Source organism: Macroventuria anomochaeta (assembly GCF_010093625.1).
Source record: "Macroventuria anomochaeta strain CBS 525.71 unplaced genomic scaffold BU25scaffold_17, whole genome shotgun sequence".
NCBI lineage: Eukaryota > Fungi > Ascomycota > Dothideomycetes > Pleosporales > Didymellaceae > Macroventuria > Macroventuria anomochaeta.
The window spans coordinates 389,762-410,118 of NW_022985378.1; the positions used below are offsets into that span (position 1 = coordinate 389,762).

General features: G+C 53.6%; 8 protein-coding genes and 1 non-coding gene across 9 annotated transcripts; 5 read left to right on the plus strand and 4 right to left on the minus strand.

Annotated features, from left to right (window-relative positions):
• Nucleotides 1-157: 157 nt before the first annotated feature.
• BU25DRAFT_411000 (transketolase) lies at nucleotides 158-3,190 on the plus strand. Its single transcript, XM_033706441.1, has 6 exons — nucleotides 158-664; nucleotides 796-938; nucleotides 1,048-1,132; nucleotides 1,184-1,478; nucleotides 1,531-2,891; nucleotides 2,953-3,190. Exons 1-6 carry the CDS (start codon nucleotides 611-613, stop codon nucleotides 3,067-3,069), a joined length of 2,055 nt encoding a protein of 684 aa, XP_033561590.1. The 5' UTR covers nucleotides 158-610; the 3' UTR covers nucleotides 3,070-3,190.
• Nucleotides 3,191-3,464: 274 nt separating this feature from the next.
• On the plus strand, nucleotides 3,465-3,536 carry BU25DRAFT_t75. Its single transcript has one exon. It is a non-coding gene; the product is annotated as a tRNA-Thr (tRNA).
• Nucleotides 3,537-5,519: 1,983 nt separating this feature from the next.
• On the minus strand, nucleotides 5,520-8,132 carry BU25DRAFT_63062 (uncharacterized protein). The gene is made up of 2 exons (XM_033711980.1): nucleotides 8,013-8,132; nucleotides 5,520-7,956 (listed from the first exon to the last, which is right to left on the minus strand). The coding sequence occupies exon 2, from the start codon at nucleotides 7,941-7,943 to the stop codon at nucleotides 5,652-5,654; it is 2,292 nt and encodes a 763-aa protein (XP_033561591.1). The 5' UTR covers nucleotides 7,944-7,956; nucleotides 8,013-8,132; the 3' UTR covers nucleotides 5,520-5,651.
• A 1,071-nt stretch (nucleotides 8,133-9,203) lies between these two features.
• Nucleotides 9,204-10,003, plus strand: BU25DRAFT_411005 (uncharacterized protein). The gene is made up of 2 exons (XM_033706442.1): nucleotides 9,204-9,275; nucleotides 9,331-10,003. The coding sequence occupies exons 1-2, from the start codon at nucleotides 9,226-9,228 to the stop codon at nucleotides 9,608-9,610; spliced, it is 330 nt and encodes a 109-aa protein (XP_033561592.1). The 5' UTR covers nucleotides 9,204-9,225; the 3' UTR covers nucleotides 9,611-10,003.
• Nucleotides 10,004-11,345: 1,342 nt separating this feature from the next.
• On the plus strand, nucleotides 11,346-12,747 carry BU25DRAFT_63079 (G protein alpha subunit). Its single transcript, XM_033711981.1, has 3 exons — nucleotides 11,346-11,619; nucleotides 11,671-12,013; nucleotides 12,065-12,747. The coding sequence occupies exons 1-3, from the start codon at nucleotides 11,502-11,504 to the stop codon at nucleotides 12,660-12,662; spliced, it is 1,059 nt and encodes a 352-aa protein (XP_033561593.1). The 5' UTR covers nucleotides 11,346-11,501; the 3' UTR covers nucleotides 12,663-12,747.
• An 894-nt stretch (nucleotides 12,748-13,641) lies between these two features.
• BU25DRAFT_448725 (uncharacterized protein) lies at nucleotides 13,642-14,206 on the minus strand (the record flags this gene model as incomplete). The annotated part of the gene is made up of 2 exons (XM_033709607.1): nucleotides 13,642-14,058; nucleotides 14,111-14,206. The coding sequence occupies 2 exons, from the start codon at nucleotides 14,204-14,206 to the stop codon at nucleotides 13,642-13,644; spliced, it is 513 nt and encodes a 170-aa protein (XP_033561594.1).
• A 1,103-nt stretch (nucleotides 14,207-15,309) lies between these two features.
• BU25DRAFT_458735 (uncharacterized protein) lies at nucleotides 15,310-15,979 on the plus strand (the record flags this gene model as incomplete). Its single annotated transcript, XM_033710228.1, has 2 exons — nucleotides 15,310-15,511; nucleotides 15,573-15,979. The coding sequence occupies 2 exons, from the start codon at nucleotides 15,310-15,312 to the stop codon at nucleotides 15,977-15,979; spliced, it is 609 nt and encodes a 202-aa protein (XP_033561595.1).
• Nucleotides 15,980-17,091: 1,112 nt separating this feature from the next.
• On the minus strand, nucleotides 17,092-18,973 carry BU25DRAFT_63144 (uncharacterized protein). Its single transcript, XM_033711982.1, has 2 exons — nucleotides 18,945-18,973; nucleotides 17,092-18,876 (listed from the first exon to the last, which is right to left on the minus strand). Exon 2 carries the CDS (start codon nucleotides 18,724-18,726, stop codon nucleotides 17,185-17,187), a length of 1,542 nt encoding a protein of 513 aa, XP_033561596.1. The 5' UTR covers nucleotides 18,727-18,876; nucleotides 18,945-18,973; the 3' UTR covers nucleotides 17,092-17,184.
• Nucleotides 18,974-19,086: 113 nt separating this feature from the next.
• BU25DRAFT_491450 (L30e-like protein) lies at nucleotides 19,087-20,156 on the minus strand. Its single transcript, XM_033711567.1, has 2 exons — nucleotides 19,747-20,156; nucleotides 19,087-19,678 (listed from the first exon to the last, which is right to left on the minus strand). The coding sequence occupies exons 1-2, from the start codon at nucleotides 20,048-20,050 to the stop codon at nucleotides 19,296-19,298; spliced, it is 687 nt and encodes a 228-aa protein (XP_033561597.1). The 5' UTR covers nucleotides 20,051-20,156; the 3' UTR covers nucleotides 19,087-19,295.
• Nucleotides 20,157-20,357: the final 201 nt, after the last annotated feature.

Genomic DNA, 20,357 nt, shown 5'->3' on the forward strand with positions numbered 1-20,357 from the left:
ACAAGGCGCGGGTAATAATCTGGCAAAATGTCCGGCATTTCCGCCTGCTATCGCAATGAGGCTGAAGCAGCGATGTATCTCCGTTTCGGCCGCGGCGCCGACACCGCGACATGATAGACGGAATAATTCTCTCGTGTACAAACAAATGTTTGGGTACAGAGCCTGTGTAAAGAAATGGTCAATTGGTGTGTCTCAATATGTTATCGGCGCTGAATGGTCGGCTTCGGCATTTGATCGCAGCTGCCATGACAGATGACAAACCATGGAACGTGCAGGGAAAGAGGTTAGTCATGGACAGTCAGGAGGGCCCTGGAGGCAGTCAAGGGACGAAGATGCACACGGCGCGTTATGAAGACCATCCGGATTGACCGCTTATCCAACTCGCGGACAGCTGCGGCAACGCTTTGATACAGACGGTGGACTCGAGGAGCTTTTGCCGGCATGACGCAGGAAAACTGGGTCGCGAGGGCCGTCACTCTGAGCGTGGCGGGCACCGCACTTGCCAAACATCCCACGTCGTTCTAGCGTGTCGGCGGCCCCTCCAAGCATTGAAAACCTCTAACACCAGGCTTCCTCCTTCATTCTTGTCCTATTGTCAGTCACATTCAAGATGCCATACAACAAAACAGACGAGCTCGCGATCAACACTATCCGCACTTTGGCTGTAAGTCCTCCTGTCCTGCCCCGCCGACGGTCATAGCTACCCCGCTACGCCATACATTTTTCCCAACAACATCACGATGAGGTCTTCTGGCGAAACTACGAAGCTCAATTGCTGACATGGCTGCTGTATAGGTCGATGCCACTGCGCAGGCCAACTCCGGTCACCCGGGTGCCCCTATGGGCATGGCCCCGGTTGCCCATGTCCTGTTCAACAAGTTCATGACGTTCAACCCCAAGAACCCTAAGTGGCTGAACCGCGACCGATTCGTCCTCTCGTACGTGCTCCTGAGCTGAGAAGTTGTCTCAATGGCTTTTATGGCCTTAAGCAGTTTTTCCGCGATGCTCCGCTATCGTCTGAATGCGAAACACTGACCCTGCGCACAGCAACGGTCACGGCTGTATGCTCCAGTATTCTCTGCTGCATCTGTTTGGCTACAAGATCAGCATCGATGACCTGAAGAACTTCCGTGTAAGCAGAGTCGACGAATGAAAGAAATAGAGCGGCGTCTGATAATCACAGCAAATCGACTCGATCACCCCTGGTCACCCCGAGTCCCACGACACTCCCGGTATCGAGGTTACCACTGGTCCCCTCGGCCAGGGTTTCGCCAACGCTGTCGGTCTGGCCATCGCTGAGAAGCACACCGCCGCCGTCTTCAACAAGCCCGGCTACGAGCTGATCAACAACTACACATACGCATTCTTCGGTGATGGCTGCGCTATGGAGGGTATTGCCTCCGAGGCTGCATCGATGGCTGGTCATTTGCAGCTCGGTAACCTCATCATGGTTTACGATGACAACCACATCTCCATTGGTAGGTTCCTAAAATTTGCACAGCACCGAATGATTACTAACGTAAAGTCTAGACGGTGACACCAAGTGCGCGTTCACTGAGGACGTCATGAAGCGATTCGAGGCCTACGGCTGGCACACACAGCACGTCGAGGACGGTGACTCCGACCTCGAGGGCATCGAGGCTGCCATCAAGAAGGCCCAGGAGGTCAAGGACAAGCCTTCCGTCATCAAGCTGACTACCACCATTGGTTTCGGCTCCAAGCTCCAGGGTACCGGTGGTGTTCACGGCAACCCCCTGAAGCCTGATGACATCAAGAGTGTCAAGGAGAAGTTCGGGTTCGATCCCGAGAAGACCTTCGTCGTTCCCCAGGAGGTCTACGACATGTACCACAAGCACGCCGCCGACGGCGCCGCTGCTGAGCAGGAGTGGAACCAGCTGCTCGAGAAGTATGGCAAGGAGCACGGTGACCTGCACAAGGACCTCATCCGTCGCCAAACCAGGGATCTTCCCGAGGGCTGGCAGAAGGCCCTCCCCACATACAAGCCTACTGACTCCGCCATTGCATCCAGGAAGCTGTCAGAGGCTGTCCTTGAGGCTATCCACGATGTCGTCCCTGAGCTTATCTCTGGTTCCGCCGATTTGACTGGCTCCAACAACACCCGATGGAAGAAGGCCGTCGACTTCCAGCCCCCCAACACAGGCATTGGAGAGTGGTCTGGTCGTTACATGAGGTATGGTGTCCGTGAGCACGCCATGGCTGCCGTCATGAACGGTCTGTCCGCCTACGGTACCATCATCCCCGCCGGTGGTACTTTCCTCAACTTCGTCTCCTACGCTGCTGGTGCCGTCCGTCTCTCTGCTCTCTCCCACCAGCGTCTGATCCACGTCGCTACCCACGACTCCATTGGTCTTGGTGAGGATGGTGCCACTCACCAGCCTATCGAGACTCTCGCCCACTTCCGTGCCCTGCCCAACTGCATGGTCTGGCGTCCCGCTGACGGCAACGAGACCTCTGCTGCCTACTACATGGCTCTTACCTCCAAGACCACCCCATCCATCCTCGCCCTCACCCGTCAGAACCTGCCCCAGCTCGAGGGCTCGACACTCGAGAACGGTATCAAGGGTGGATACGTCGCTCTTGAAAAGGAGGGTGCCGATGTCACACTTGTCTCCACCGGTTCCGAGGTTTCCCTCTGTCTCGAGGCTGTCAAGACCCTCGAGGAGCAGGGTCTCAAGGCTCGTGTCGTATCTCTGCCCTGCTGGGAGGTGTTCGACGCCCAGTCCAAGGAGTACAAGCTCTCCGTCATCCCCGACGGTATCCCCACATTGTCCGTCGAGGTCATGTCCACACTCGGATGGGAGAAGTACTCGCACGAGCAGTTCGGTCTCAACCGATTTGGTGCCTCTGGTCCCTACAAGGATGTCTACAAGGTAAGCACGACCCTATAACTGCTAATAATGAGGTAGAATCGTTTGCTAACACTCATCACAGAAGTTTGAGTTCACCCCCGAGGGCGTTGCTAAGCGTGCGAAGCTCACAGTCGACTTCTACAAGGATGTCAAGCCCCTCCGCTCGCCCATTAACCGTGCTTTCCAGCAGCTTATCTAAGCGTTTAAGCAGAATGGTAGCGTTGTTAGGATGTGGCATGTGTTTTGATTGAAAATACCTATGAGAAACGACCGTTTAGCGATTACGTAGTTCATACGATGAAAACTAGGATGCGCACGGATTTATAGAATTTGATTTCCATTTTATGAGTAACACTGTTCACGATCTGTACCTTTGATGAATGAAGTTGTGAAGCGGTGAACGCGCTGTTAAATGCTGGTTTCTGGTACTCTGATCGTCTTCGCACTGTGGCGCATGTATCAGCTGAGCCGATAGCGGAGCTGATCTGACCACGTGAACCTATGAATGAAGACTCAAAAACAAGTTGAAAATCAAAACAAATATAGAAGTAATAAATTTCTAATTCGAAATATGAGTCATCAATTATTAGTAAAGCCTCCTTGGCCAAGTGGTAAGGCGTCGCACTTGTAATGCGAAGATCGCTCGTTCGATTCGGGTAGGTGGCACATCTGATTTATTTTTTGCATTATATTCACACATCACCTTCCATGCAAAGCATCACCACTTTCAATCCCTAAGGTATGGACATCTTATTTTATTCCTGTGCCCTTCTGAACACCTTAGATTATGGTTGCAGGACTTGTTGGCGCGCTGTTCGCTGTTGCGTCTTTTACCTTGCGCGATACGTTGGACCTACAGCCACGCAGGGTGGGACACAACTGCTCTGAGCCCTTACTTTGTTCTCGCTGTTCAAAACAACAGACAGTACTTGCAATTACCCCTTCCAACCTCTACGCAGCTGCACCCTTTCTTCACTTACCACCTTCTCAAGACTTCGCACTTTACCAACCACAATTGCTTGGAACAACGCATTTAAAAGCTGCGTCCCGAAAAGTTGTACGGCTTACACCATGCAGAGGCAACATGCAAAGAATGACCGAGATGACCACAGACTCGCAGATGGCCAGAAAGTCTGAAGCTCAACCTCGTAGCGCGTTCTGTCTATCACTGTTAAGGCTCGAGCCATGCTCTGCTCCTGTCAACTGGACCGACAATAGTACTTCATTCTAAAGTGCACAAGATCCTGGCATGGCTGTCAAGTTCAGCCTTGTGAGCACCCAGAACGCTTGTTGTGGGTCTGGTCGTGATTCTCACCTGATCATACAATGGACCGCTACATAATTACACCCTCGAGCCTGTCCAGTCACTTCTCGATCACCAAGATGACTACATCCAGATTCGCACGCTGCTGATCAATTTCAGAACGAACAAGGAGCGAGAAATGATCTTTGTCCAGAAAGCCGTCGATATGACAGATCTTCACCTATATGCCAAGGCTAACACGATTCGCAGGCTGATCTCGCTGCTGCTGCTGCTGTAATAGGGGCAAAATCCTGGTCAGACACGCCCATCAGCTATTGGTTGGCACTGATGCTGAGCCTTGCAAGGATCATTCGAGGAATTGAGGGTCTAAACTCGAAAGAAAGATGTGGAGAACTTGGGGTTAAGCTCGACACCTCAGCCTTGTCTCTTTGGTGTCAATGTGGACACATTTGCAGATGAAGGTCAAAAGCCAAGCTCGACTAGTGGCAAGCCTTGGACCTCATAAACTCCACATCAGATCGTTTTGTAAACGGTTACGACCAGAAATCACTGAATAGGTACTTTCGAAGAGACAATGGCGATGCTGGCTCTTATCAGCCTGCATGCATTCGCCACCCCGTAAACCTATTCTATGTAGGGATCCTACGATTCAGTATAGCTCATGGGAGATGTCAGTCCGTGAGATGGTCCTTTGAATGTGGCCGAATCATGCAATGCCACAACAGCATTCCTTAAAACCCAAGTCCCCAGTATGCGGTGCATCCCTCACAAGTCGACTGCTCGGCTATGCACACGACCCGCTTGCCGTAGAGCTGTTACTGGTGGACTTGTCAGGATACTTCGAAAGACTTAGTAACATGTAGCACCACTATATCACCTCTCTACCTCTCTACCTCGATGTTGGGATACTCGATCTCATCACTCACCTTGACTGCCCCTCTTTACACCGCCAAAAGCTCACGGTGTCTACAACAATCGAGCCATCAACCCTCGACCTCACAATCAGGACTGATTGTCGAATGCCTCCTCAGCCACTTAAAATTAAACCACCTTACCAACCCCCTCCCTCAAACCCTACATCTGCGTACAAACACCTCGATAAATGCGCGAATCGGATACGCTGCGGACAAAGAACCCTGCCAAAACTCGATGCGTTTCTCTTCCGACCGTCGAAGTCGGACAAGTCCTCAACATTACGGGATCGGGAGCGGGCCTTGCAAAAGCGCGAGACTTCAGTGGCAAAAAGAGAAGTGATGGGAGGAGCGATTCAATCTCCCAGAAAGATGACAGGGGAAAGATAGAAGTTGGAGGGGTGTGAAGAGGTTTGTTGGGGCAGTGGCAGTCCCACATGCACAAGGTATATAGGCATTGCTCAGCAATGCCTGTTTTATTCATGAAAAATGGAAATGAGCTATGCTGTGCTATGACGTGGGTATCTCGATCTCATATCATACAAACGCCAAATATACACAAGAAACATCCCCTCCCCCGCCAGTGGACCCTCAAGTTCGACCTGTTCATCGACCACGCAAGTTATCACCCCAGCCAACGGAGATGAATAGGTCATCGCCCTTACGCGTTGGTGTGAGATGCGGAATCCATACCGGACTTTTCAGTCCAATCATCTCGCCCCCCTGTCCACTCTCCCTCTTAACATCAGTCTTCTTAACAATACTCAACGGCCTAACAACATCCTCCTCATTAACTAATGGACTGTTGCTGTAGCTGTGCCGCTCGACTTTAGATGCGGGCGTGTGCTCCCAAGAATTGCCGCTAAGAATCCTCTTGTGTTGGGTTTGGTACGCACGCATCTCGCGCCGCGTAGGCGTGGTAAACGGATCCTTAAGCACGAGTTTCTGTTCTAGTTGCACAGCCTCGCGTTCACCTCGGCGCTTGATGAGGAGCGAAGAAGGCTCGGGCAGCGGGCGGACGTAAGAGTGCTCTTCTTCGCGACTCCGTCTCGTGCTTCCCTGGGCCGTTTTCGGACTCCGCGGCACGAGTTGATTCGACGCGCGCGGGACTTTGGGGTAGCGGAGCGTGTGGATTGGACTCTCAGCCACAGGGGAAAGTTTGTTGTCATCGGAGAGCTGCTTGTCGCTTGAGTCGTCTTCGGGTGTGGGATCGTTGGGATCTGCGGTTTCGAAGGAGGTTTGGGAGGATACTGAGTCCCGGAAGGTTGGGCGTGTAGAAGTTTTCGATATTGTGCGGGAGCCGGTTGTACTCGGTGAGCGGTGCGCTTTGCGTGTCTTGGAGACGGGGAGCGTGTCTGAGTCTTGACGTGGTGTTGTGTCACGCTCTGGGGGTGGAGCAGAGCTGAAGTAGTAGTCTGGGATGTCGGCTGCGCTGGCGGGCGTGATGGTTGATGTCGATGTTGTGGATGTTTGTTGGGAGGAGGAAGGGGGGATTCGTAGTTTCGGCGCAGGACGCTTTGGCGCTGGGGAGCCAGTCGATGATAAGCCTGCTGCTACAATTCTCTTCGGCTGAGGTCTCTCGTGGCGGACCGGGATATCAAGGAATAGTTCTGAGCGTCGCACCGTACGGCTGGAAGACGTAGTCGATGTTGTTGGTGCTTTTGAAGGTAGGCGGGAGGGCTGGAGACTGCGGATTGGCATGATGGGAACTGGTGGTGTTGGGAGGAGTTTTGAGGATCGACGGCGAGCGGCAATCTCGTCTTCCTCGAAGACTGTGTTCTCTGTGCGCGTGCTGACAGGCCGAAAGTGATCTTCCGTGACCTTTTGTCTTGGGTGGTTCGCCGATTTGGCTGATGCAGGACACCCTCCGAGCTCAGCGCTGATAGCAAGACCGATCTGTGACATTGGAACAGAAGCCGCTTTAGCTGAAGTTCCAACACCTGGTCGCACTACAGTACGACCTGAACCTAATGTTGAGACCCCCAAGGTGCTGAAAGGTGATGGCGTGACTAGGCGTGGGTACGTGGGTGCAGGTCCATCACGCGAAGCTGCTGGTGGTGGTGGTCCAATAGGAAAGCGAGTTGACGGCGCTGGCGGTGCTGGCGCGTCGTCGACAGGAATGTAGTGCGAAAAGCGTGCCGATTGCTGTCTTCGTCGTCCTTCATCCTTCTCGTTCATGTACATGCTCTTTCGCTCCTTGCGCCGTCTCAGAAACACACTCAATGCCATTAGCCCAATGGCAATTATGAAAGCTGCAACGGCTGCTACCGAAAGTCCAGCAATCTGAGCTGGGCTCATCTTGGGACGATCATCGGTCGCGGCGGGTGCTGCGATCGAGGTCGGTGTTGACGATGGTATTGAGGTGGCAGATGCTGGGAGCGAAATTGAGTCCACAAAGACAGATTGGCTAGAGGAGACCTGCGTCTGCAGTGTTGTCCTTATGATGGATGTAATCGTGGCCCTTGAGGTTGAAGTAGTGGATGGTGTCGAAGAACGAGAGGTTGTGCTCGAGGTGCCGCTAGGAACGACAGTGAGGGCCGTCTTTGTAGGCAATACCGCATTCTTTTGGCCGAGACAGACATTGTATGCCGATGCAGCCGCGTCAATGCTTCCACACGAAGCATATACACAGCCCAGGGCCACTTCACCTAGTGACTCTCCAATGATGCTGTAACGAGAGCAGAGGCACTCGATGTCTCCTTGAGCCGTGCATGCTACTGGAAAGCGTTCTGATAACGAGGTTCGAATACATGAATGCGCACAGGAAGGAACGTCTTGTTGAAGCTCGGTTGGAAGCGCACTTGATACTGAAGTGACTGTGGGTGCTGCATTATGTGGCGCAGCTGCGATTAGAGGTGCCGAGATGATGCACAGCCTTTTGACATGGCTAAAAAGCATAGTTGTACAGAATCTGTATACCCATAAGCTGCATTCTTGATGAATTCTTGGTGTTGCTGGCGTACTTACTAGGAGATCTAGAAAACCTTGGGAAGTAACATAAAGAGAAGCGCCGAACCAGCAGCGGTGAAAGCAAAGGAAATTGAAGGAGATACTCAAGGAAAATCGTCACGCATCACTCGTCTCAAGAAGTCGACCTGCTGCATCCAAAAGGGACTTTACGAGGAGATGGTAGGTCGACGATATGTATCAACACCTTGGTTAGGCGCCTGGTCTTTGTTGTGGCCGGGCAGCCGCCGAGGCGTCACGATGTGAGTTTTCGATGTCATTGCTGTCCATTGTAAGCGCTCGCATGCTGGGTTCTGGAGTTATTCAACAGTCTTCTACCCGCTGTGCGGTGTTGTCATGTACTGGCTGCTATTCTGGGCGCGTACCTGAGGCGCCTTGCCGGATTGGGCGATGGTTAGGCGCCGAGTCACCGGCCTCACCAACCACAACAACTGTCGATGGACGCCTTCTGTGTACCTCTCGTGCAACAGAACTGAAGTAAGGCTTGGCCTACGTGTTTGTCACAATATCAGGTCATATTGTTGGGTGCTGCCGTGCACGTTGGGCTTACGTCGTTCGACGCGTTGTGCACAGTTGTGCAGCTTTCCGTGTGTGCAGCTTAACCTTCGACGATGCATGTAGAAGGTAACACAGTGCTTTAAAATAGAACTTCGGTTAGCAAGTACGAATTGCTGTACTGCGTTATATCAGGTATTCCCTCGTGACGACGTGCAGCTGTTGGAAGTGAGAATGCACGAGTAACCACAAGAGCTTGCCAGATACTGATCCAACTCTTGCTGATTCATATCGACAATCAAAGATCTTGCTGTGTCTGTACTCGAGCGTCTGCTGCAATTGTATTGCTTTAGCCACTGTCGAGCTCGAGTCTGGAGGTAGTCCAATATCCGTTGTGCCGAATGCCAGTGCCCACGAAGAACAGAAAACATAGTAGCAGAGACCGTTGAACACATGGAACGTGTGTACTCGTCAAGCTGACTCTGTGACGAATGACGGATGTAGCCGCAGCTTACGGTTACTCTGATGTGTGTAGTGGCAGGTACTCAGGAATGCTAGTATCAGCATTACATTGAAGGAGACAATGAAACCAAGATAGTGAGATATGGCCGCAACACAGGAGAGAAATTTGTGAAATTTGAGAAACTTGACGACTACTTTGTCGCTAATACTGATCAAATCCAGAGAAAGTACAATGTCGGATTGCGTCGAGCAGTCAATGGTGCACCGAACGGCGCTCGACTTGCCTGATGGGAATGTGACAACCCCCTTTGATTGTCATCACGATCGTCAGTTGACGACGTCAAACTCGTGGTCGACGTACTGTAGTGCTTGCAGCCTCGCCGTCGTTGTCCATACTTTCACTTTTGGTCAGTGCCTCCACGTGCTTGCCGACGATCCTGCCGCTTCTTGACTCGCAACGGGGCTCCAACGCAAGGTCCCGAGGCAAGAGGTGGCGAGATATTGTGATAACGTCGGGACAAGCCCTAAAGAAGGTTCTGATCGGAGTATTTCCCTTTTGCATAGATGCCGTTGATCCACTTGCTGGCGGAATAGTCAGTCGAAATGCAAGATGCACGGAACGACTGCGTGTGCTGCGGTAGAGCATGACCCATGCCTCGTGGAGAAGAGACGCGGTAGGTGGTTTATTGGGGTCCTGTGTCTCACGAACTGCATCCAAGCTTTTGCAGATCTCTCAGTGACGATGCCGTGTGGCCGCGGAGTAGAGGGTGAACGCGCCCATCGTCATTCGAGAGGCTCTGACTGCGGTGTAGGAGAAAAAGGAGAACGCGAACAAAGTAGTGCTGTAATTGGCCAGAGCCACAATGGGCAGCACGAGTCGAGGAGATGAAGACGCGATCAGACGGAGGATTTGGCGAGTCACCTGCCGCAGCGCCTTTCCCAATTGGGCGCTAAAGCCAATGAACAGCAGTCATGGTTTATCAAATCTGCCCCAGTCAACGGACTGGCAACGCTGCATGGAATGCTCGCAGCGCTGAAACCGCTCGCGAGGCACAAGCTGCTGGTGACGGAGGGACAGCGGCAGAGACAGCAGCCAGCAGCCAGCAGCCAGCGTGGACGCGGTTGTTGCCTGCCGGGTTTTGACAGCTGCAGTTGGTGATGAAGACGAGGGGCCGTGCAGCTGAGGGCAGCGCCAGTTCTGCGTTTCAAATCTCGTATGCAAAATCCCGGCGTCAGGCCTCTGTTTGCTGGGCCCCTAAATTTCCAGAGGGGCTTCTAGAAGAGCTGCTAGCTGCGCTGAGGCGGGACGGGAGTCGCATCTAGTGGATGCAGTTAGTTCGTAGCACAGCGCAACCATGTCCAACAGGTGCGACAGAGGCAACGGGGGGCGAGTGAGGGCACAGAATCGGCGGCGTGCGTCTGGCAGAAGTGCGGTGAAGGCTGGCGGCGGCGAACGAGCAGATCAGGGCTTCCAGAGCAGCGGACGAACAGGCGGGCCAGCCGCAGTAGTCCTTGAAGTGTGCGCTGATGGAAGCTATCTACGTAGAATTTGCAGAGGGTGGATGCAGCGTCAGGGCTGCTTGAAGGAGCCCTTGAGCGGCGTGTACTGTCATCTTGCAGCAGCACTGGCCTCCAACCTGGGTCCACTGCAGTGCACGCAGAAAATGTCAGTCCTTCCTGAGCGTGCGCCATCTTCGCCCTCAGACAGCCGGGAGGGTCTGCAGGGTGGCCCGCACCCCGTCCATTAGTGAAGCCGTAACTGCGCTCAGCTCTGGCCTCGCCTTCCTTTCAAGCCTGGCACCCGTTTTCTTTAGGAATAGCGCGTCTCCTTTCGCGGTGCCATCTAAAGCCTCCTCGCTGCCGGCTGTTGGGTGTTCTGCTGCTGCTTGCACTGCTTGCACTGTATCCTCCCAGCTGTCCAGCCTGTTCCCGTGTACTGTAGACAGCCTGCCGTGCGACGCCTGCCCGCTGCGCCCGTCTCTACTTGCGACACTCGACAACCCGCGAATTGACGATAGCCCCAGCCGTCTGAGCGTCTCCACCCCCGACCGGCTTGCAGCTGCCCTGAGACACCTCGCCGGAGCGAAGCGAGCCTCGCATTTCGACCCAGCCATCCACCCCTTCACCTGCCACACCCTCTCCACGACACAAACACCCGTCCCCCCGTCACTCCCTCGCTGCCGCCCGCATCGTAGTAGGAGAGCGTTTGAAGTCGGCATTTTCTTTGTAATAATAGGTACGCCGTCACTCTCTGTCACTCTCCCTGTGGTTCGCCCTGTGATTCGCCGTGCTGCTCGACCGCTCCTGCCCGCCAAGGCACGCCGTCTGTACTGAGCAGCCCTGGGGCAAACAGCACCACCTGCATCCGCATTCACACACCCACGCCCGCTCTCACCTCAATGCGCGCTGTTGGACACGCTCGTTAACAGCACCACCCAGATTTCCGCATTGGCCGGCCTCTCGACGGAACATCGCTAGTACCTTCACCCTAATTAACGCCACCACCCCCGACCACCGCCCACACTCGCCATCATGGGTTGCGGCATGAGCACAGAGGAGAAGGAGGGGAAGCAGAGGAACGAGGAGATTGAGAACCAGCTCAAGCGCGACAAGATGATGCAGCGCAACGAGATCAAGATGCTGCTGCTCGGTCAGTAGCCGTGCGACGCCCTCTGCGCCACCACTTTCTAACAGCGTGCAGGTGCTGGTGAATCCGGCAAGTCGACGATTCTCAAGCAGATGAAGCTCATCCACGAGGGCGGCTACTCCCGCGATGAGCGCGAGTCGTTCAAGGAGATCATCTTCAGCAACACGGTCCAGTCGATGCGCGTCATCCTCGAGGCCATGGAGTCGCTGGAGCTGCCGCTCGACGACCAGCGCGCCGAGTACCACGTCCAGACCATCTTCATGCAGCCCGCACAGATCGAGGGCGACAGTCTGCCCCCTGAGGTCGGCAACGCCATCTCGGTTCTGTGGAAGGACGCCGGCGTGCAGCAGTGCTTCCAGCGCTCGCGCGAGTACCAGCTCAACGACTCGGCCAAATAGTGAGCGCCCCTGAACAACCAGTTGATGCAACTGTGTGCTAATTGATACAGCTACTTCGACTCAATTGACCGCATCGCTGCCCCCGACTACATCCCCAACGACCAGGATGTCCTCCGATCGCGTGTCAAGACAACTGGTATCACCGAGACCACCTTCATCATCGGCGACCTGACCTACCGCATGTTCGACGTCGGCGGTCAACGATCCGAGCGAAAGAAGTGGATCCACTGCTTCGAGAACGTCACCACGATTCTCTTCCTGGTCGCCATCTCCGAGTACGACCAGCTGCTGTTCGAAGACGAGACCGTCAACCGTATGCAAGAAGCCCTCACATTGTTCGACTCCATCTGCAACTCGAGGTGGTTCGTCAAGACATCGATCATCCTGTTCTTGAACAAGATCGACAGGTTCAAGGAGAAGCTGCCCGTTAGCCCCATGAAGAACTACTTCCCCGACTACGAGGGCGGCCCAGACTACGCCGCCGCCTGTGACTACATCCTCAACCGATTCGTCTCGCTCAACCAGCACGAGACAAAGCAAATCTACACCCACTTCACCTGCGCGACAGACACAATGCAGATCCGTTTCGTCATGGCTGCAGTAAACGGTATGTCTTGCCAATCAGTCATTGTCAATCCAATCAACTAACATGTCACAGATATCATTATCCAAGAGAACCTCCGGTTGTGCGGTCTGATATAATGCAACGAATTGCTGCGGGAGCAAACAAAACATTTCGAATTTGCTTTGGTTTACGGGTTGTATGTTCTTCATGACGGGCATCACCATGTCATTCACCGGCGTTGTGGACATTCTTCATGCCGCGCCTTCTCAACAGTTCCACCTTCTTCCGTCGAGTGGCTAGCCCCAGGCCCGGGTCGCTCTTCTTTGATACCCTGCGGGCGGGTTCTGGGGCCGTCACAATAGCGAAGCGGTCCCTTTATTCCCTTATCCTCCCTGTAAGACTGGCGAGCAGATAAATAGCCGCCCAGAGAGGCGTTTGATTTTTCCTAATACTGTTCTTGTTCTTATCTATCTACCTACGTCTGGTGGCAATCTCTAAAGTTTCCTTGCGGTTTTGTAAGACAAAGACAAGCACGTGTGCGAATATGTAGCGGAATGATTACCGGTGTAAAGACAACCTGTCCTATTGTAACACCTTGATCATCAGAAATCGACCCGGCGCATACCTCCTTTCCTCAGATGACCTATGCATAAACTCCTTCGTGAGCTTTTGCACGCCTTGTATATCACCACCAATATCGATCTGCAGCTCTCCCCTTTCAGACCACGACGGTTTTTTCTTTGTTCCTGCCCGCAGGATGGAGAAGAATCCTGTGGCCCGTCTGACTGCATCTTCCTGCGTCCGTACGCAAGGCATGTCCTTCCTCAAGCTAGTGCGGCGCTGCGAACCCGCTGCAAACAAAACGGTCCGAATAGCTGTGTGAAGACATCTGCTTGACAATTTTCCTGTAAGCTTGCGGCCGACCGGCAGACGTCAAGGTTGCTTTGTAAGATGGCGCTCGAAGACGTGATGAAGAAGGCGTGAAGGGGTGTTGACCGATGTAGTTAGCGTCCTGGGCCATCGGCAGGGACGACGACGCACCCTCTTCGTCATGCTTCAACGTCAACATCTACACAAGGCGACAGCGATGGACATGTCCTCAGCTATTCGTATCGCACATAGAGTTGCATAAGCTCCCAAGCTGCGCCAAACACGTGGGTCAGCGAACAGGCACACACACTCGCCCGCAGAGTCCACGGCCGACCTGATCAGTGTTTGCTCGACAGACCAAATTGGAAGGCGCGGTGAGCAAAATCTCACCATCCTTTTCACACACACATCGGCTCCGATGATCGTGCCTATAATCCGAGCTGCCCAAAGATGCAGATTGCGTATACCCGTCAAGTCGGTGAGCCGACCATAGTCCCCATGAGACAAATCTTGGAACGCGTGAGATATGAGACAGCTTTGCGCATTCGCCGACTGTCGTCGCGGCATAATCCAAACGTAATCAAACATGACTGTCGGAGTCGCCATCCACTGGACAACGGTAGGTCTGTCGAGGACAGTCATGCACGGGGTTTGTGCGTACCCGCTCACCGGAGGGAAATGAATTGTCTAAAACGGGGATTGCACAGCTGTCACTGCTGCCTGGAGATGACGGGATTGGTCTGAAGTGTGGCGGCATGGTAGGCGTGGTGGAGTTGTCTGTCTATATTCACCTCGCTCCACCGCCAGTCGAAGCTTCGTTTTCGTCCCACCACTCACCTTTCTCCTTTCTCTTGCCATCCGTCCACCCATTCGCCATTCGGATGGGTGGGCCGGAGACCGGATAGCCAACTTCGCACCCCCCTTCTGACCCACTTCAAGCACTTCACACCACTATATATACCGATACATCCATCAACAAGGTTTGTTCCACCACCACGGAAGAAATGGTGCTCCTCCTAACTGTACCAGGCGAAAATGTGTTATCCGCTGGCTTCTCACTCGCCCGCTTAGCAGATGGCTCGGCATAGTATGCCCTAGCAGTCGACGATCGTCTTCGTCAAGCCCTGCCGGCTGTCCGTGAGGTGAGATTTCATTGCTGCTTTCCCCAAAGCTACTGATTAACCATAATGACGATGGCCACAGACGTTGAGAAAACGGCTACAGTTATATCTTGGTCACCAATCATGCTGTACCTCCGTGGTATATCTACCCTCGCAAAGGCATCCTCGGCCATCCGCGCCTGCCCTGGAGGCCAACAGCCGCCCAACCGACCCTGTTCTTTCGCAACCACCTATCGGCGAATACAACCCGAAAGACTCGATCTTCCAAAACTCAAATTTGGCGCCGTACCTACGCACCCTCTCCACCCCCGCTTGAGCCCAGGTCCCAGATTCGCTTCACTACTTCTGTCTCAACTGTCTCTCACTCTAAGACTCTTCTGCACCGCATGAGCCAATGCCCCGGCAGCGGTGCGAAGACGATCAGATCTCGCCTCTCTCTTCAGCTCCAAATGTGGAGTGCGACGAACTGCTCGAGATGATTCGGTGGTATCAAGTGCGGACTGATGGACTGCTTAGGACAGCAACCAATTCAGTCGTGCGATCGGGCCATCGACCTTGTCCGTGTGCTATTGGAGAAGTATGACCGCTTGGAGCTGCGCCAGGGTCATGGTGCAGACCGGACCTGCGGAGCAAGTCAACATTATCCATCGTCAAAGTGCACGTCACACCTGTCCGGTACTCCAACCATCAATCGGGCAACCGACGGCCTCTATCTTTACCTCAATTCCGTATATATAACATGGTCTCCAACAACCACAATCTCCATTGTCTCGAGATGCAATCTCGGCCGGGTATCGACGACTGGGCGCCCCTTCGACAAGTCAAGCTCTTGGCCGGCTCTGGGTTGGCCGGTGCACCGACTTCTTCTGGACCTAAACCTCCACAGGAGGAAGAACAGGATGCATTCCCTCGATCTCTCTCTGCCTGGACCAGACGTCGATGTCAGTCAGAGGGAGGCGCAGTTCCTCTGGACAAGCAGGGCTTAGCTGCGATCATCGACAGCACTTTGGCAGTTCCTTCAACCTCGACTAGGGCCTTTCGTCTGCCTTCTGGAAGTCACCGTCGTATCGGCAGAGTACCGGAAGCACGTCACGGATGTACAATTGTTCTCCATCGCAGCCTCGCGGGACGATCCACCATCCAAATGTCTCATAGCGCTAGTCAGCATTTGCCGCGATGGTGAGGTCAAGCGATTGGCAATTGGACGCGAAGATGGGTACTCCGTGATGCACGAAGACGAAGCCGCATTCACCACCTCGAAGGCTGACGGCTCAGGCAGCGAGCCTCCAACGGACGTCAAGGCTCCCTACAGGCGTGATGAGTCGCCGGATGGTCCACGCCGTGCCAGCAACGGCTCGGCCACTCGACGCAAGTTCCTCGTCAATCGCACGAGGCATACGAGGGCGTGAATGCGTGGATCGCACAGTATCGTAGTGAGCACAGGCTCGCCGGCTGCGAAGAGGAGACGGTGGCCGCTCCAGAGCTGAGCGAGAAGTGCACAGCACGGTTGACCAACCGTATCCGTCTAAATTACAATATCAAGGCGACTGTCTAGCGTCGTGCGCTATCTGAGGGGTCTCCGCAACTAGGACGATGAGATCATTGAAGCTCTACACCCATTGCCCTCAAACAGCTGCTCAATGCCACCCACGAGCAGCCATGGACGCCAGAGTCTCCGGTCGTCTGGAACATTTATCTTCCTGGGCTCTCAGGCCAATACATCGAGTATGAGGCTCACCTTGATACGTCGAAGGATTCACTCATGCCCTGTGTCTCCGATCCTCTTTGCATAGTAGTAATGGCGGAAGCCCTGAACTGTGTCCTTGCGTAGCTAGCTTCTCCAATGCTACGCATACTGAAGTAGCACCCGCAAGCTCTGTCAACGCAAAGATTGCCGGCTTTAAGGTGTTCAAGCTCTTCCTGAAGGCGTCCCGTTGTCAGACCCCCCCCCCCTCACCTACACCCAACAACTCGCCCATAGCGCTTACTCAACTCACGTTCGCTGCTCTTGCCACTAGTCCAGCTGATTGAGTACCCACAGCCGCGATAATGTGCAGCCGCTGCTCTACCTCCAGGACGCACAGAGCCCACCCGTTGGCTTGCCGGAGATCTATAAGCCAGATTCGCAGCAGCAACAAAGGTCCACCTCAGGTCTCTCCTGCAGAGCAGTATCGTACTGCCACCACAGACCTCTGCACCACAATCTACTCCGACCTTGCTAGGTACCTCGGACTTCACTCCAATCAACCTCGACTTTCACCAGTACAGCGGAAGAGGACTGGGCTTGTGGAGAGCGCGAAGCTGCCTCCGACTGGACTATACATTCTACTAAGTTGTTGAGGAAGCTGAAACATTTGCACACAACTGCCGCGAGGTAGCCCATCGAGTTGCCAGCCTGACGGAGCAGTTTCGACTAACCCAATGGCGCGATATTGGATTAAAGAGAGGACGAGCGGAGCTCTCAAAGGCAAGAATGACATCATCAGATGATTCAAAAGCACATAGATAATTCAGAAATTGGCTACCTGCCTCTCCAGAAACAACAAAAAACGTAAAACCTTATCCCCTTTCCCCACTTTTCTATCTCTCATACTCCCCTCTCCTACCCTTAATCCTACGACAAATCAAAACAACTCTTCTTCTCCCCACACCACTCCACCACCTGCAGACTCCCCGTCAAAGATTCGCCCTCCTCCAGCCACTCCGCCATGTCACCCAAATACTCCTCCAACCCTTCTAGCGGCTTCGCCCGCGAATCGATCATCCGCAAAAGCCTCAGCTTACTCTCACAAGACTTCGGTAGCAATTCGAAAACATCGATTAGGTGGCCGATGTGCATTGCATCGGGAAAGATGAGGGTATTGGAGGACGAGTCCCAGGTCCCGTTGCTAGAGTCCATCTCAATACACAGCTCGTCAAGATTTACGAAACTCGGAAGCACCGTCTTTAGAATGTTCGGCGCGCGTTTCCTTTCGATTTCTGTCCAGGCTTGTTGCGCTTTTATGTGCTTTGCCTGCCGCTCCGATGCGGTCTCGTCCGAGTCGCTGCTGGACGAGAAGACCTCATGTTCTCTCCAACACGACATATCGCTGCAGAACTCTAGTCTAAGCAGGGTTGTCTGGGCAACTGGCGACATGGCAATCTCAAATAGATCCTGTTCGACGCCCTGGAAGGTGGATAGGTGGATGGTGAGATTGGTAAGCGGGCGGTTTGCTGCGGGGTCGAAGTAGTCGCTTAGTCTATGCGTGGTGGTGAAGTCTTTTATCAAGGATTTAAGGTTTGGCAAAGCTGCTGGAGGGAGTCGCGTTTCTATGGCTTCGCCCTTTGATGGGTCACATGGGCCGTCGACGCGCTCTGAGAGACTCACAAGGCTGGGATGGCGCAAGAGGAATGAGGTGTATAAGGCGGGCGTGAAGTTCCATCCGAAGACGTGCAGTTGTGCGAGGTTGGGGAACGTCCACCCCCATGTTATGTTCTGGATCTGACAGCTTTCGAGATCGCATGGTGGCCACTCGAAGTGCAGAGTCTCGAGATTTGGGCACGCATGCAGGAGCGCGTCGATGGTGCTTCCATCATCCCCGTGTGCGCTACTAGTGTCCAACCGTAACTCTTTGAGGGCCGGGAAGACGGTGTTGGAAGGGAATGGTTGAAGAGTGTGGACTTCGTGGCAGAAGAAGTCCAGGTACAGCTTCTCTAGTGTCGGTGCATGAGCATACAGTGCAGTCCAGAAGGACTGCGGACGTGTGAATGCTTGGCCTGTGTAAGACGGTGCGGGCCAAGTGAAAGATTTGAGGCCGCCATTATGGGATTTGACAAAGTCGAGGATGGTGATGAGTGGCGTGCAGAGGGTAAGCTCATCGATTTCGATGACGGAGGGGTTTGTTGGTGGTGCGGCACTGGTGTTCTCGCCGGGTTCCGAGAGCTTAAGCTTCTCCTCCGTGGCGATAGCTAGTTGTTCTAGCTCTTCGACTGCTTGGAAGTATGCTGTAACATCGATCTGTATACTCGTGATCTTCGCCGCTCCCTGACGCAGCTCAAGGACCTGTTTCGCTAGTACCTCAGCATTTATGATATCGCAGATCTTAATCGTGAGCTCCTGGTCGCCTCCTATAATGTTCGCACCCTTTGTCAGTGTTGTTGTTGTTGTAGCGGCCATCACTCGGTCACCGCTGTTATATCCGGCTAAGAAAATGGTAGTGAAGGGGCTCTCGGAGAGATGAGTCTTGAACTAGCTAATTGTCGAACAATTTGGTCGAACGAAGATATTATGCCAAGCTCTAAGGTCGCGTTTAATCCAGGCAGCAGGCTGCTGGGGGTCAGTAAGGTTTGGTAAAAGGCTGGGTGAGGAGAAGGGCGATCTGGCTCTGTGGGTACCTGAGGATGGTGGCTTGCCGTATTGGGTCGGTCTGAGGCTGAGCGTGAGGCTCATCTTTTCAGCATTCAACTGTTCACCACTTGCACTCATCTTGGACGCTACAGTCACGTCACGTTGTGAGGCACAATCAGTATGAATTTTGGACGTTTCATTGCGTTGATTGAGTCGTATGTTCGTGATACTAGACACAAACACGCCCACCTCCAGAAGATAGTAAACAACACCGAGCACAGATGCTCAGCAGACTGGTCGTAACGCCATACGCCTCTCCCATTTTGCACAGTAAGAATCCAACATGCAGATCATGCATCGGGAAATGCCACACATATCACATGCTCCTCCTGCAGCGCTTACTTGCGCACTGTCTTCGCCGCCTTGGAAACTAGCTTCTGCAGCTCGCCGTATGCCTCCTCGAACTCCTTTGCGTCATCCTCCTTGACGTCCTTGGCATTCTTGCCTGACCCGGCCTTTGCGACCATGACGACAGAGGTGGGCCTCTTTGTTGCGCTGGCTTCACCAAGCTGTGCGCGCGACTTGATGTAGATGTAGGGGATACCGTGATCTTCGCAAAGGACGGGGATGTGCGAAATAACGTCCATTGGCGAGATATCGGCGGCGATGACGACGATGGCAGAGGTGTCGTTGATATCAGCAGTGTTTCCGGAGCCTTGCGACTTGCGGAGGGCCTTGACGACTTCCTTGACACCGCGACGGAGTGTCTTTGTCTTCGCAGCTGTTGGGTACATTAGTGAGCTGATTCTACTCGCAGCTGCGCAGGCTGTTGAGGATTTTAGAACGTACACTTCTTGACGGTCTTCAGGATCTTCTTGACTTCTTTGTCGTTATCTGCGAGAGGGAATGCGAAGGGGACTAGTGCGCCAGCGGGCTCGTCGCCCTCTGCGCCAGCACCGCTGTCAATCTCCATCATGGAAACATCGGGCTCCTCAATCGCAGCCTCGAGAGCGTCTGTGACATCCTTGCCCTTCTTATCCTTCTTCTCCTTCTTGGGCTTGGATACACCGTCGGTCTCCGCACGCTTTTCTTTCTTTTCCTTCTTGTCCTTCTTCTCCTTCTTCAACTTCTTCTCCTCAATTTCCTTGGCCATTGCGAATGAATGCGATAGAGTCTATTGCTGAGATATGACGGGTATGCAATGCGTGGAGTAATAGAGAGCGAGTGGCAGCGTGGTTGTGGGCTTGTGCTGTGCTGTGCGCAAGAGCTTCAATCTGGAATTTTTATCGAAGTCTGCACTAAATCCAGATTTTAGCGCGACTTGGCAATACAGACCGCCTTCACGCAGCAGTTCACGTACTCGATAAACATCACAAGTGATTTTGCACAGTGGGAGCATTTTACTCAGGGACACATTTTATACATGAATGTTCTGAAATGAAATCGCACACCATCACTCC

Excerpts from the sequence above, each read along its gene's own strand:
- BU25DRAFT_63062 (XM_033711980.1), bottom strand. The coding sequence starts at position 7,943 with ATGCTTTTTAGCCATGTCAAAAGGCTGTGCATCATCTCGGCACCTCTA.
- BU25DRAFT_411005 (XM_033706442.1), top strand. The coding sequence starts at position 9,226 with ATGGTGCACCGAACGGCGCTCGACTTGCCTGATGGGAATGTGACAACC. Across the intron at positions 9,276-9,330 it reads GATGGGAATGTGACAACCCC|TGTAGTGCTTGCAGCCTCGC; the intron begins CTTTGATTGTCA and ends TGGTCGACGTAC.
- BU25DRAFT_491450 (XM_033711567.1), bottom strand. The coding sequence starts at position 20,050 with ATGGCCAAGGAAATTGAGGAGAAGAAGTTGAAGAAGGAGAAGAAGGAC. Across the intron at positions 19,679-19,746 it reads CCTGAAGACCGTCAAGAAGT|CTGCGAAGACAAAGACACTC; the intron begins GTACGTTCTAAA and ends TGTACCCAACAG.
- BU25DRAFT_411000 (XM_033706441.1), top strand. The coding sequence starts at position 611 with ATGCCATACAACAAAACAGACGAGCTCGCGATCAACACTATCCGCACT. Across the intron at positions 939-1,047 it reads CGCGACCGATTCGTCCTCTC|CAACGGTCACGGCTGTATGC; the intron begins GTACGTGCTCCT and ends CCCTGCGCACAG. Across the intron at positions 1,133-1,183 it reads ATGACCTGAAGAACTTCCGT|CAAATCGACTCGATCACCCC; the intron begins GTAAGCAGAGTC and ends TGATAATCACAG.
- BU25DRAFT_63144 (XM_033711982.1), bottom strand. The coding sequence starts at position 18,726 with ATGGCCGCTACAACAACAACAACACTGACAAAGGGTGCGAACATTATA.
- BU25DRAFT_63079 (XM_033711981.1), top strand. The coding sequence starts at position 11,502 with ATGGGTTGCGGCATGAGCACAGAGGAGAAGGAGGGGAAGCAGAGGAAC. Across the intron at positions 11,620-11,670 it reads GATCAAGATGCTGCTGCTCG|GTGCTGGTGAATCCGGCAAG; the intron begins GTCAGTAGCCGT and ends AACAGCGTGCAG. Across the intron at positions 12,014-12,064 it reads CTCAACGACTCGGCCAAATA|CTACTTCGACTCAATTGACC; the intron begins GTGAGCGCCCCT and ends TAATTGATACAG.